Below are 13,582 nucleotides of genomic sequence, written 5' to 3'. Positions count from 1 at the left end.
ATTTTATCTAAGTTTCCTTGAAAGGCTGTAAAAACTATTTCAGAGGTTTCAAAGCAAATATTAAAAACAAAAACCAACAAGCTGCATATGCTGTGGATATTTTAAGTCCAGTTAGTTGTGTCTTGCGGTGTGAGGGAAGCTTTGGTGACCTTCCGAGATCTGCTCCATCCCTATTCTTCTCTCATTTTCATTCTTTCCTCTTACGTTTAAACAATGATAAGTAGACTGCAATTTCAAGTTCATTAATCAATGTGATTTACAGAGAAGAGGAATCTAGGTCTCTATCTTGTTAAGGGTTTTCACAGTGTGAATTCTTAATATTAGAAGATTGAGCTAATACAATCTTTGTGGAAAGAAGAAATGAGGTGTGTATTTGTCATTTGCACCTGGCAGCAATAATAGGACTAATGTGATAGCAGCTATATGCAGACTTTTTTCTCTATTTTGTTTACCACTTAAGATGTGTATATCTATATATGCATATAAATGTATGTGTGTGTATATATGTCATTACATATGCGTGTGAAAGTGTTTTTCTCCTGCCTTTTTACTGGACGGTTGTGTGGATCGGAAGCTTGTCCTTAGGTTGTCAGGATGGACAGTCGTCTTTCAGCTCCGCAGTACACGTTGCCCAAAACTCGTCCGCACTGAGAGCAGAAAGGCTTTCTGCTGTTAGTACCCAAATTATTTGAGCTATGACTAAAAGGAACTTATTTTAAAAAATTACAAAATTACTGAAATAGCTTCTGTCTTCTTCAAGGCACACATCTCTCTGACAGAGGATCTCTGATCTCTGAAGCACAAGCCATCTTGTACTTTTTCAAGGATACACCAAGGAAATGCCGTGTAGATGGCATCAAATCTCCCTGACTCTTCCAGGTATTGGTTCTGCTCACCCCCCCTCAGCTGAGGGGTGAGGACAGAGACATGAAAAACATAACCTTTGCAGTTCTGAAGTATTTCAGTTTCTTCAACTTTCCCTGGTAGCGGAGTATTCCCTTAAGTATTTCAGATATCTAAAAAATAATTGGTTTGAGTTAGCATCATGTCATGTAACTAATATACAGGAAAGATACTGAATGTACTTTGATGGTTGCTGAGGATTAAGACATTATTTATAATTTCACTGAAATATATTTAGGGCTGTGTCAGAGGTACCTTATGAAACGGTCATGTTTGTAGAGCTGGCAAAAGGCTGGTAATGATGGACTGAGACTCATTTCACTCTGTGAAGAGGAATATGGTCAAGGTAAGTTAGTAATCTTGAGTATAAATCAAAATATGGTGTTCTAATTAAGTTCTTATAAAAGTGAATTAATTTGGTATATAGAAATAATTTTCCCAGTTACTTAAGCCTAGAAATCCTCATTGGTTTTCCGTATGTCCTCTGTCTCTCAATAGAGGCTAGTTTTGGACCTTGTGTTGGAGGCTTGTTTCCAGGTGCCCCTGCCATGGGTGGGGATGCTTTCAGCTCCCCGAGTCCTCGTGCCGGCCATGTGCCGTCTGTTCGATACCCCCTCCTCTGCGTCGTCCTGCGTCACGGGCACGCAGAGGGTCCCCTCTTCCCTCTGGAAATGGGCAGATTTCCTGGTTTCTAAACTTGAGTGAATCTTGTTTACGTTGTACAGTCTGTCAGTGCCAAAATAGATCAGTGGACTTGACTGGCAGGAGAGGCTCCCCGGTGCCTTTGCCAGCAGCGTAACAGCAAGTCCCCACCGCTGCCGGAGGGATGGTGTGTGCGCTGCGGCATGCTGCTGGGTGAAAGCCTTGAACGGCGCTTTTTGGGTAAGAGCTCATGCAAAGCAAGTCAAACGCAAAGGAGTTCAGGGGTTTTTGCTGTACATATGGTGAAAAACACAGCCTGTCCCCGTGCTTAGAAGCAACATGAAGTACAGCATGAGACAAAATTGCCAGCACCTACGTCCCTGAACCGCAGGAAGGTATTGTACAGTACATAAAAACTCGATCAAATTACCGAGGAGTGGTATGAAAGACCAACGCAAGCGCGTAGAGATCCATCAGCGAGGCCAGATTGCAGAATGAGGCAGAAATAGCAGAGAAGAGTGAAGCATGACATTGAAGCGAGCGTACCAACAAGAGGAAAGTCTGATAAGGAGTGAGGTGGGGTTTTTTCAACACGAAGAGCAAATTAACTCTATCCCAGCTGAAACCAGGACACAGATGAGTCAGAGTTTTTTGTTTCCTCTTTGTTTTTAGTAGTCACTAAAGATTTCAACATACCAGCAGCAGGAGCACTCCCAAAGTATTTATGGATCAGACATGCTAATAAGCCTATTGATAGACAGCTAGGTAGCGTTTATACAGAAAGATTAAATACATCTGTGGGCTTCTTCCGCACTGGCTTCAAGGACTGTGGCTATCTCGGAGTGCCCCCTCGGGTCCCCGTTACAATTGCAAGTTATTTAAAATATGAGCCTGGTGTTCAAACATGACAGCACTGCCATTTACCTGTGGGTTTGGGCTGGGGATGGCTGCTCCTGATGGGGACATGTAGCTCTCTGTGGGTGAATTGGCTTTTTCCATCAGGGGGGGAAAGCCTGGAGGCAACAGGGATTGGAAAATCTTAGACCTCTCCTAGCTGGAGGATTTGCATAATTTTTTGCCCCATTTGGGCATTCCCTGCTCGTGAAGAGCCATCTTCCCATTACCACTGCAGAGGGATGGGGTTGTTACTCACTGCTGAGTCATTTACAGGCAATAATCTTCACAGTGCTATCTAGAAGAAGTATAAAAGCTGTGTAGAAAAGGTAGTTTTGACAGAAAATTCTAAGTGGTATTTTTGAAGATGTGCTTTGTAAAGAAAATGCTTGCTTTGCTCATTTTAGCTTACAAACAACCAATACAGGTGGAGTAATTCGTAATCAGCAGCGTGCATTCACTGATTGTGGCCCCTTTTACCATCGGTACATTCTGAATACTTAAGAAACAGATTTTTTTTATTTATTTATTTTGTAATCCTCTAGATGAAGGGATTCTGTGTTATGTTTACATTCCCTGATTGAAAGGTATGTGTGTATATGTGTTTTACATAAAGATTTTGATATGGAAACTTGAATGCAAATTTGGTATTTCATAAAATATTCTGAACAGTTTGAAGTATGCTGTACTTCCTACAAGGAAGGTAAAGCCAGAACATAAAAATTTGGTGAAATGACAATAACAATGCTTGGAAAAACAATAAAATTGTTTTGTTTGCTTTGAATAAATAACAGATCATTTGGTAGAATTATTTATAGTGGCTTTGTGCATTTAGAAAGCCGACTTTGGTAACATCCCTGGTGGTGTCAAAAGTTTTCTAACATCTTTACATTTTCAAAACTATTCAGTGCTACCAGAAATTCAATTTTCTATGGAAAAAATAGGTCAAATTGAGTATTTGCAAAAGATCTTCATTTGCTAACTATTCCTGCCGTCTCTAGTATTATGTTGTTTACTTGGTTCTTATTTTAGTATTTTACGTATTGTTTGGAAAATGGAGAGTGTTGTTTTTCCTAACTGGAATATGGTTGGATTGTTGTGTGCTGTGCATCTGCTGGGTTTGAGGCAGCTGAGGACTGTTTCTTACAGAGTCTCTGCATTCAAAACTTGTTTATTCAAATATGGGGCAGAAAATGCAAGAAGAGATGGTCCCAGGTGTGGATTCAAGTTACACCTCTGAAAATGTTAGTGTATATGTGGTTGTTAATTCATAAACCATGTGCATCTTCTCTAAAGATTTAATAAGTTGAAGCTGCTGCATTTTAACCATAGCAGAATTAAATATGTTTCTCTATCATGTAAGCTATGATTGAAATGTCATCTGATAGTACTTTGCTTTGAATACAACCATGGGAGTGGAAAGTCTGTTTAGGAAATTTCTGATTAGTTTTATAATAAAGTTCAGGACAGGAAAGTCTCTTTGAAGTTCTATCTTTATGGACCTTGGTAAACAATAGAAGAACACAAAATCTTGTAACGAAAATTAGTTTTGCAGATGAAGGAATATATAACTCATGCTTTCAAGGAGAATAAACAGAAGTTTTCAGGCTGAGTTTAATCTGAGAACCTGTGATGGTACACTGCAAAAGAGGTGGGATTTCTAATGAATTTATGGTGCGTTTACACTGGAGCATAACATCCTCTAGGGCTGTCTGCCTGTTATTTGGGCTTAGAATATGAAACCCTCCACTGTTGGTATTCCACACATTTTAGGGAGATACGATTTTGATGTATGGCTTGCTACAAGGAGAGGCAGCAAATTTACTGTCATAACAATGACACTGCTAATAACGGGTAGCTAAATTCTTTTGCTTGTTTTTTTTTTCCCCCTGAATAATTTGTTTTAATGAAAAGTTTCCAATTTCTACAGGAGAAAATTGTCATTAGGATATTTTTAGCCACTCCCGAAGTATTTTGGCAGAAAATAAATACATTTTATTGTCTGCCTTACTACTTCAGAGATGTTTCGTTTGGGTGCCTCGTTGTGCTCCTCCAGCTTTCGTGCCACATGGCAGGTTATGACACGAGGTTCCTGGCGTCCCTCTCCCTGCCCAGGCAGGCAGGTAATGTATGTGCTGATGCTGTATGACGGAGAGGTGGTCCTGGTCTTCTGGATAGAGTCTGTAAAGGCCGTGGAGCTAAATACGGCTTTGGAGGCAGAAAAACCAAGAATTCCTCTTCCAGAAGATTATTAGAGGGAAGGATGCCACAAGGACAAACTTCCTTCACCTTCTCGTCGCTCCTTTTCCTCCTCAGAGCCCCATTCATCCCTTTTTTGAGGAATTCCTTCCTTTCCATTTATGTTGTGTTCCTTGGGGAGAAAGACATCGGCCGAGCTCCCTTCTGTGCTTCTTGCCCGTTTTTCCATGGTTTCAGCAGTCAGGCTGACGCTGTGCCTGCTCCCTGCTGCTATTTAGATAAATTTGTGCCCTCTGCCTCTTCCAGCAAAAAGGAGACAGGACTTATTTTCATAGACAAATTTTCAGCTTGAGGAACTAGCTCTTCAGATTGCAGGCTCCGAGGAGTTTTGTCGTTTCTCCAGAAAGTGATGACATAGCAGAGTTTAGTTGCCAGCCGTTAATCCCAAACATTTCATGTTCGTATTACAGGTTGTGTAAGTACACCTGATGAATTCGGTGTTAATAGCGTACGTAACGTATAAAGGTGTGCGTACCCGTGCCATGCAGGTTTCCAAGCACTCCCGGGGGCGAAGCGTGGCTGCGGGGAGGCGCAGCATTGCGCCGGGAGGCAGCCGAAAGCCCAGCGCGGCTACGTTCTCTCAGGCTTGCTTTCTTTCCCATGGTACGTCTAAATGGTTTCGACTGTGAGATGCATTCTCTTAAGATAAAATTCTGCCCATTAGGGGCATATATAGCAGCGTAGTCATTAATTCCTTTCCCAAAGCCAGGCGAGAGGAATCAGTAGCTCCGCTCAGATGTAAAAAATGGGTATCTAATAGCATCTCAAGCATGCCTTTAGTGCGGGTGCCGGTGCTGCAGCCTGGTTAGCTCCCGGGAGGATGCTGCTGACCCCGATACCCGTTACCCACCGAGCCTGTCATCCTTAGGAAATCATGTCGGACGCAGAGGGCTTCGGAGTCACCGCGTTTAAGATTGAAGGATCTATCTGGTAGCAGTTTCATCTTCGCATGTAATCACAGTGAAAGCTAATAATTTCTTCCTGTTGCAGCACGTAAAGGTGCTACTTCTGATCAAAGGATAAAAAAATATATCGGTTAATACTGTAAAATGTTCTTCGCTCAACTGAAGCATAAACTAGAATTGCAGAAACAAAATTTCTGTGCCGAGCCTGTAGTATTTATTCTTAAAAACCGTTTATGTAAACTTATGCTAGGTTGTTCTAGCAAGCCCTGATGTCCGATTTGCTTGGAAAAATCATAGTTTTTACTTTAAAAGTGTACATTTGGTAGAAAAGGGTTTATTCTTCTAGCATTTAAATTGTTTTGGTTGCAAAAATAAATTATTTACTTACTCTTCAGCTAGTAGAGAAGCTTTCATAAGTGACAGTCTTTCAGGATATTAAGCATCAAATGTTTCCAAGTAATTTCGATACTAAAGATGAAAAATGAATGTGATGGCAGAAAAATAAAAACCAAGATCCCCTTCATTAAGATAAAATTATAATGTTGGAATATGGCATAGACATACACAGCTTGAAAGGCCCTGTGAGCACCAGTTACTGCCCAGTACAGCCCCAGCAGGACACGGAAGGGCTGAGTTCTGCTTATTCATGACAGGAGCAAGGAACAGTTATTGCTAAAGACAAATTGATCAGTGTTAATTAGTCGGCCTCAGTCAAGAGACTGATTTAAAGTGTGAATGGAAAAGCAGCCGAAGGTTCAGGTGTTGCCTATTCTGTTGTTGTCCCAAAGTCAGGAGTAGTTGGAGGGGGACTGGCTGCCTCTGGCTGCATGCCGAGGCTGGAGGAGGAAACTGGTGATGAGTCTGTCATCTTTTGCTGGGCTTTTGCCTTAGAATAATGATTATAATTATTTTTATACATGGGATGTTTCCTTTCTTTTCGTACACTCTTTCCTAAAAAGGCAGTCTGCTTCTTGTTTAATTTTGTGTGCTGGTATGAGATGATACTATAATTTTCCTTACAATTCAAAATTGACTGTACAAATATTTCTCAAAACTAGTCTGTAATAATATCTAAAAGATACTCTCTCAAGGTTTGGATACTATATTCTTCAGCATGGATTTTTTTTTTTTTTTTGGGTCCCTGAAGATTGATTGACTGATCTACTTACAGGGGTTGGGTTATGCTATCACATGCCTGGTAGTTAAAACTAAATAAAAAATAAAAGAAGTTGGTTATCATTAGTTTAATATACATGCTCTTCAAATATTTTCAATAGCTATAAAAGTGGTTTTCCAACCTTTTCTGTCTGCAGGATCTCACAGAGAATCTGATGCTATGTTTTGTAATCCTGGTGTAAATCATTTGAGAATAGTCATTTACTGTCATTGTGATGACGACCAAAAGCTGCAAATGAACAAATCTGGGTTTTTTAATCATCTTAGAAAGGATCTCGATATAAATTCAGATCCAGATAGAGCTAAAACCTCACAGAGGAGCATAGAGAAAATTGTGCTGTGTTACTACTTTTTTTTTTTAACATTCCTTGCTTAATGCCCAAAGTTGCGGCGCCTTGTTGGTGAGGAAGACAACTGCCTCCCGCATACGGAAAGTTGCCTTTTGCTCTCTTGTGTTACAGCTGTTATTTCCCGAAACCAAGAAGGACCTGGAGAGATGGGAAAGGCAGTGCTCATTCCGAAGGATGACCAGGAGAAGATGAAAGAGCTGTTTAAAATCAACCAGTTTAACCTTATGGCCAGTGACTTGATTGCCCTGAACCGAAGTTTGCCCGACGTGAGGTTAGACGGGTGAGTGCTGCGGAACCGCGTGTCTCGGTGCCACCCGCAGAGCCGCGGCACGGGCTGCACCCGCCTCCGGCCCCTGCGAGGCGCAAGATGCAGCGTCGTCTCGAGGTTAACGAATGGGCGTTATTAGCGCTGCTTGCCTGAGGAAGCTATTTGAAAATGCCCGGATTTAGCGGTTCTAGATTTGGCTTCTAATGCAAACTTAGGAAAAGAGTTACTGCGTCGCAAACGTTATTATCCTGGGCAATTTATTTTGTGGGCAGCTGAAAAATTGTCAGCTTAGAGCAATCAGTTTACATTGCGGCACGTAGCAAGTTGCCCTCTCATGTGTCTTATCACCTGGAATAATTTAAATATTTTTTCTTCAGGGAAAATTTTATTTCTAAGGTTTTAAAGTGATAAAAATACCCATGTCTATTTAAAAAAATTTCATAATTATGCTGTCAGCATTGAAAACCTGCCATTTTAATACCGATAAAGAGAAAATGGTACCAATACGCAAAATAACCTGCAGGAGGTAGTTTTCTTTTAGGTTTCTCCATATCCATTACAGAATAATCAGAATTTTATAGAATATCTTTCAAAATGTTTTGCAACACTATAAAAACTGAAGGAGGTTTTGCAGTTGGTTTGGGTGGGGGGAGGGGAGTAGTTTTTTTTAAGTCTAGTAGCTTATAATCATTATTTTTGAGTGAAGCCTGAAGTTTGTCCGGTGACTTTGAGACTATGGAATAGCTTGGGGAGTGTTTCACAGAGTCCACTGAATTATTTTTAATGGAATTTACATATTATTTTTTCCAGTCACAACAGTGGGCTTGTGTTTACTCGTCTATTTGTGCAAATGTGCATGTTTATCTCCATTTAAATAGGGATTCCAATTGCTATCTAAAGGTCTTGTAACAAGTTATGGTACTTAAAAAAAAAAAAATAAGTCTAGGTCTTTTTGCAAACCGTGTTTCCAGCAGTCACAGAATTTCCTCCTGTCTCCCTGTAGCAGTGGTAACGCTAGCTGATAGAGTAGGCTATCAAGCCCATTTTAACTTGAAACTGTTACATAAAGGGACATTCTCCTAAGAATCCTTACCTGAAATTGCCTGTGTGGAGGATTATCCAAACTTAAATACTTTTGGAAGTAAAATTTTAGAGGTAGGACTTTTTTTTTCCCCACTTAATTTTTTTAGAAACCTAATGTTGACTGAATTGTATCTTTCTTCAATTCAGTTTTTTTCCCTGTTCTCCTTCAGCTACATAAATGGTCTGATTTATAGGTAATGCAGCTTATAACAAATAAAAATGTTGAGAAATATAAGCATAGATAAATATATACAAGTGGTCAGGTCTTCTAAAATCTCCCATTACTTTTGCTTTTTAAACTGAATTGTCACTTAGCTGGAATTCCGTTTATTATGGTGTGGTTGAAATTAAATTCTTCAGGTTCCCATGAAGTTTAAAATGAAATCAATACTTTGTTCCCTGGAGATTTTGTTTGCAAATAATAACAGTAGAAGCACTACTTTAAAAACAGAGCTTGTCCACAAACAACATAGGTGATGCTTCTCCGTCATTTGTAGTTCAGTGGTGCCAAGTTTCCATGAAACACCACCTCAGATCATTGCCAGCAAAGACTTATTTCACGAAATGGAGGTATTGGCAAAGCTTTCTTGCGTGTTTGTTCTTCATCACTTGCCTTTTGCAAGAGTGCCGAGGGCAGCCACGACGAGCTGGTGGAGCTGCCTTCAGTGTGGAAATGATCCCAGCAGGCTCGGGGCATCTTGCAGGCTTTCTGGGGAGCGAGGAGGATGCGCTGCGCTGCTGGGCTGGGTTTTCCCTTGCTGCTGCCTGTTTTCTTGTACCGTGATGCTCTAGGAAGGTGGCCCAGCTCGTATTGAACCGCCCGGTAGCGGTCAGTTCCGCGTTACGCGCTCCTCTCTCATGTAGCCTTTGCAACCCACGAAGAAACGAGACCCGAGTGTTGCACGCACTGGCACGAGGGGGCACTGGCAAAGCCTCTTGGTCGGTTCTGGAGGGCATTCCCCTTTCCCTGGGAGCAATCCTTGAAAAGAACGTGCATGTTGGAAAAACAGGTACAATGTTCAACTTAATGACAATGTTCAACTTAATGAATAGTTCTGCTCAGTCTAAGGGAGATGAGCTATTTAACGCTGAGAGAAATCGATCTACGTGCATTTCCTTAATGAAAAGAAGTTTAGTGTTCTTTGTTGACGGGACAGGAAGTATTACGAGATTGGGAAAAAAAAAATTTTCTTTTCTCATTTTCCTCTTCAGACAGATGCTTTCTGTACATATTCTGTCTTTAGGGAGTATTACATTGTTCTGAAAGCCAATTTATAATGCTTTGCGATTAAAGAAGAATATGATTTTATGGTTAGACAGAAAGACATATTTTCGTTGATGTGGGGGACAGAGGCATCTGATTTGCATTGGGTGTCTAACTTACTGCACCTTTCACATTATAAATGCAAGCTTTTATTTCAGAGCTCAGGAAGCTTTCTGTGGCAAAATTGGATAAATGGAAGAAAAGTAAAAAGCAAATGTTCTTGTTGGACGTACTGCCTAGTTGGAAATTCGTAATAACCTGTATACTTCGTATAATTCTGTGTTATGAGTAATCATAGAATCACAGAATCGTTAAGGTTGGAAAAGACCTTCAAGATCATCAAGTCCAACCATCAACCCAACACCCCCATGCCCACTAAACCACATCCCAAAGGGTCATGTCAACACATTTTTTGAACACCTCCAGTGATGTTGACTCCAGCACCTCCCTGGGCAGCCTGTGCCAATGCTTGACCACTCTCTCAGTAAAGCAGTTTTTCCTAATACCCTGTCTAAACCTCCCCTGGTGCAACTTGAGGCCATTTGCTCTTGTCCTGTTGCTGGTTCCTTGGGAGAAGAGACCAACACCCACCTCGCTACAGCCTCAAGGTATAAGTGTATTAAATCAGTGTATTGGCTGTGAAGCAGCTGCACTAAATACAGCAGAAGACTCGAGGCCAGAGAGATGAAACTTTGCTGGAAGATCGTCGTGGTAAGTTTGACTAATTGCGGGGCAATAGCAGAAGGGGAGCAGAACGAGGACAGGCTGCGTCTGCAGCAGGGAAGCGGCTGGCGCAGCACGCGGGGATGGGATCAGCCGCGTAGAGCTCTGCATCGCCACCGAGTTATTTGCAGATTGTGTGCTGGGAATGGCCAAGCTGTTCTCCATTTCTGTAATGATTCCGGGGGTTTAAAGGAACGAAGGTAATTTATACAGGGCTAATTAACTCTTGGCATGACTTGACCTTTTTATTGTATCTATCACATGTCAACATTTCGCTGCGTGTAAGTGGCGTTTTCGCGTTTCTCTGAATGTATGCCATGCCATTAAGTCGCGGTCTCCGTTCTGGCTGCCTGCGCAAGCAATTAAAAGGATTCATATGCAGTTGGGGTTGTGCAGGGATCTCCGGGGGCGGAGTGGAGTCACAGCTACTGGCAGTAGTCCTGAGCGCTGCTCCTCTGTCTTGTACGAGATGTCCCTGACAGATGCAGTGACTTGGGCTGGTTTAAGATTGAGATGTTGGAAAAGTGGCTGAATGCCTTTTTCTCAGTGATGTCCTCTTCCTGCTCTCGGTGGTGTCAAGTATAGGCTTGAAGCAGAAAATTATGTGCCTGACTTCCCACACCCTGTCTTCAATGAAAATTCAGGCTCAGCTTGCCCGCTGGTCCTGCATTTAGAAGGTGTTATGATTTTCAGCTGTGGTTTAACCCTAAATGCAAAGTCTTATCTCTTGGTGAGATTTCCCACTGCCTTTATATCTCTACTAGAAATATTGAGATTTGTGCATTATAACATTATGTCTGTGTAGCAAATGAATGTTTGCAAATAGATGTAAGAACTCTGATGAGAAAGAAACAGCCCAAGAAAAAGAAGACTCTTGTTGTAATTGCTCATTCTAGAAATAAATTCTGCGGTTATGCTACGGTACATTCATTGGCAAAGCCATTGGGAAGAGGGCAGTGAAAGGGAAGTACACTAACATGGTAGCTTTTTCATTGTTGTGGGGGGTGTATAGATAGTTGAAGATGTCCCTGGACTAGATGACCTTAAAAGGTCCCTTCCAACCCAAAGATTCTATGATTCTATGATATGATATGTATATTATATATATTTTACATATGCTATATATATATTGTGTGTCTATACATAGAATTAATCCATTCCTCTTCTGTTCTTGTTCTGCCTTCCTCATTCCTTTTCTGTCTTTGATCCTCACTGCACTTTTTGTGTATTTGGGCAATTTTATCCCGTCCTCTTGATGTGGGCGTACAGGTTTCTCTTGCTTTGCCAAGGCTGCCGCTGCCTAAATAGTGGTTTGCATGTACTTCTGGGAGTACCGACTACTACAGGGTACAGACTTGGAGTAAGGATCAAAGATGCTCGTCGGTCCTTGGTACTTGTATCCAACAGCAACGGGTAGTACCAGGGCTCTCGCTGTTTGGGATCGTTGCTGCTTGTTGTACCTCCAAATGATCAAAATAGTGCAGCAGCGAATGGAAGAGGTATGTGTAAATGGTGTCGGAGTCTAAATAAGAAACACATATGTAAGGGAGGGGAAAAATCTGAGGGAATCTTAGTTTTTTTGACATTAGCACATGAAAGAGCTCCTGAAAGCTTCTATGACTTTTTGTTTCTCATTAAATGCTTGATGACTGTGAGCTGATTCTGGATTTACAGTACTTGTGTTTGTAAGATGAGGGATACACAGTACTTGTGTTTGTAAGATGAGGGATACACAGTACTTGTGTTTGTAAGATGAGGATATTTTTTTCCCTAAGGAAAAATGTAAGATTTCTAAAAAAAAAAAAAAACAACAAAAAGCCAAACTTTAATTTTATGAGTTGCAGGAAGAGAGGGGAGGCTGGGTTGGTTGCTGGCTAATGAGAAATCCTCTTTACAGTTTTGTGAAATAAGGCATCTGTCTCTTATCTCGTCCTTCCTCCAAACAGGGATGTTTGTGAATAGTCCTGACCTCCATGAGGTCAATGAGAGCTTGCTCCGACTTCTGTAGCAATGAGTTCTCTCATCAGGAGACCACTAAATCCACCTCCCATGTGCTGTAACAAAGCAGTATGACTGAATCCCATTGCATCTGTGCTCCTGTGTTGGTCTTGCGATTCCAGCTGATGAATGCGACTGTCACACTAACAGTTTAGCTTGCTTCCCATTGCATCTAGTGTTGTCTACAAGAGAATGTCCCTCGATTGCCTGAGTTCTGCTAGTAATGGCCAACTTGAAGACCTTAATCAGTGTCAGGTCTAATTTGAAGTAGCTATTGATTAAACCTTAAACCCAATTTAATTCAACATAGAAATGTTTAAATTTATTTCTAAGTATTGTCTCCGGCAAGGGAAGAAATCCATCTTCAATCTTTTCTGCATGAGTGAGGTTGCAAGTGCTATTCTACAAATTGTTAAACCATTATAATTGGATTTTCTTATTGAAACTTAAGTTGACGTTAGCTGTTGCGTTGTGTTTGTGTGTGTGTATATGTGCCTATGAGCGTACATTTCTGATCAGAAACAAACTGACACTACGATTTTCTAAACAATTACCACGGCTTAAATTCGGTGCCATAGTTTTGGGTTGGCTTCTTCAAAGCAAAAACCTTGATAGGTGGTTCCCAGGTGGGGGAAAAAGGCCCTGGAAGAAGGAGTGTAGAAGCAGTAATCACTGCCTCTGAAAATTTCCTTTGTGAAACATCTGTGAAAGTCCTTTAGTGCCTCCAACTCCATGGAGCTCCAGGGAGCTTTGATTTTTTTTTTTTTTTTTTTTTTTGGTGAGACCACTAGTTGTTCTTTATGCAATTTAGCCCTGATAAGGGAGGGTAAATTGTTTCATTTTGTGATGTTCACATCTAATCCATTTGTCTTGCACCAGAAAGTGTTATATTAGTTCTTTTTCCAGCTCTAAGTTGTGGTGAATAAAGTATATGAGTTCCTTTGTTGCCAGGTTTATCTGCTTACAACTTCGTATAATTAAAAGCTAATTTATTTTTTAAGATTTTACTGTGTATATACAGTTACGCATAAAGAAACTATAAACCACCCATGAACAAGCAAGCTCAGGGAGAAATCAGTAATTAGTTTTGGCTAGAAATTACTTTGAAATGACAGTT

General features: G+C 40.9%; 1 protein-coding gene across 3 annotated transcripts in view; it reads left to right on the top strand.

The window, feature by feature from the left end:
- Window positions 1-13,582, top strand: part of GALNT13 (polypeptide N-acetylgalactosaminyltransferase 13) — a gene marked incomplete at its 3' end in the record, with an annotated part of 135,036 nt that overhangs the window by 42,530 nt on the left and 78,924 nt on the right. For all 3 annotated transcript variants that reach the window (XM_082001646.1, XM_082001645.1, XM_082001644.1), the window contains exon 2: window positions 7,241-7,409. In XM_082001646.1, the coding sequence (XP_081857772.1) occupies window positions 7,241-7,409 (169 nt within the window). The remainder of the gene's footprint in view (window positions 1-7,240; window positions 7,410-13,582) is intronic.

Source organism: Phaethon aethereus (assembly GCF_964289735.1).
Source record: "Phaethon aethereus genome assembly, chromosome: 6".
Lineage (NCBI taxonomy): Eukaryota > Metazoa > Chordata > Aves > Phaethontiformes > Phaethontidae > Phaethon > Phaethon aethereus.
The sequence above is the reverse complement of the archived record's forward strand: the minus strand, read 5'-3'. Positions and strand labels throughout refer to the sequence as shown.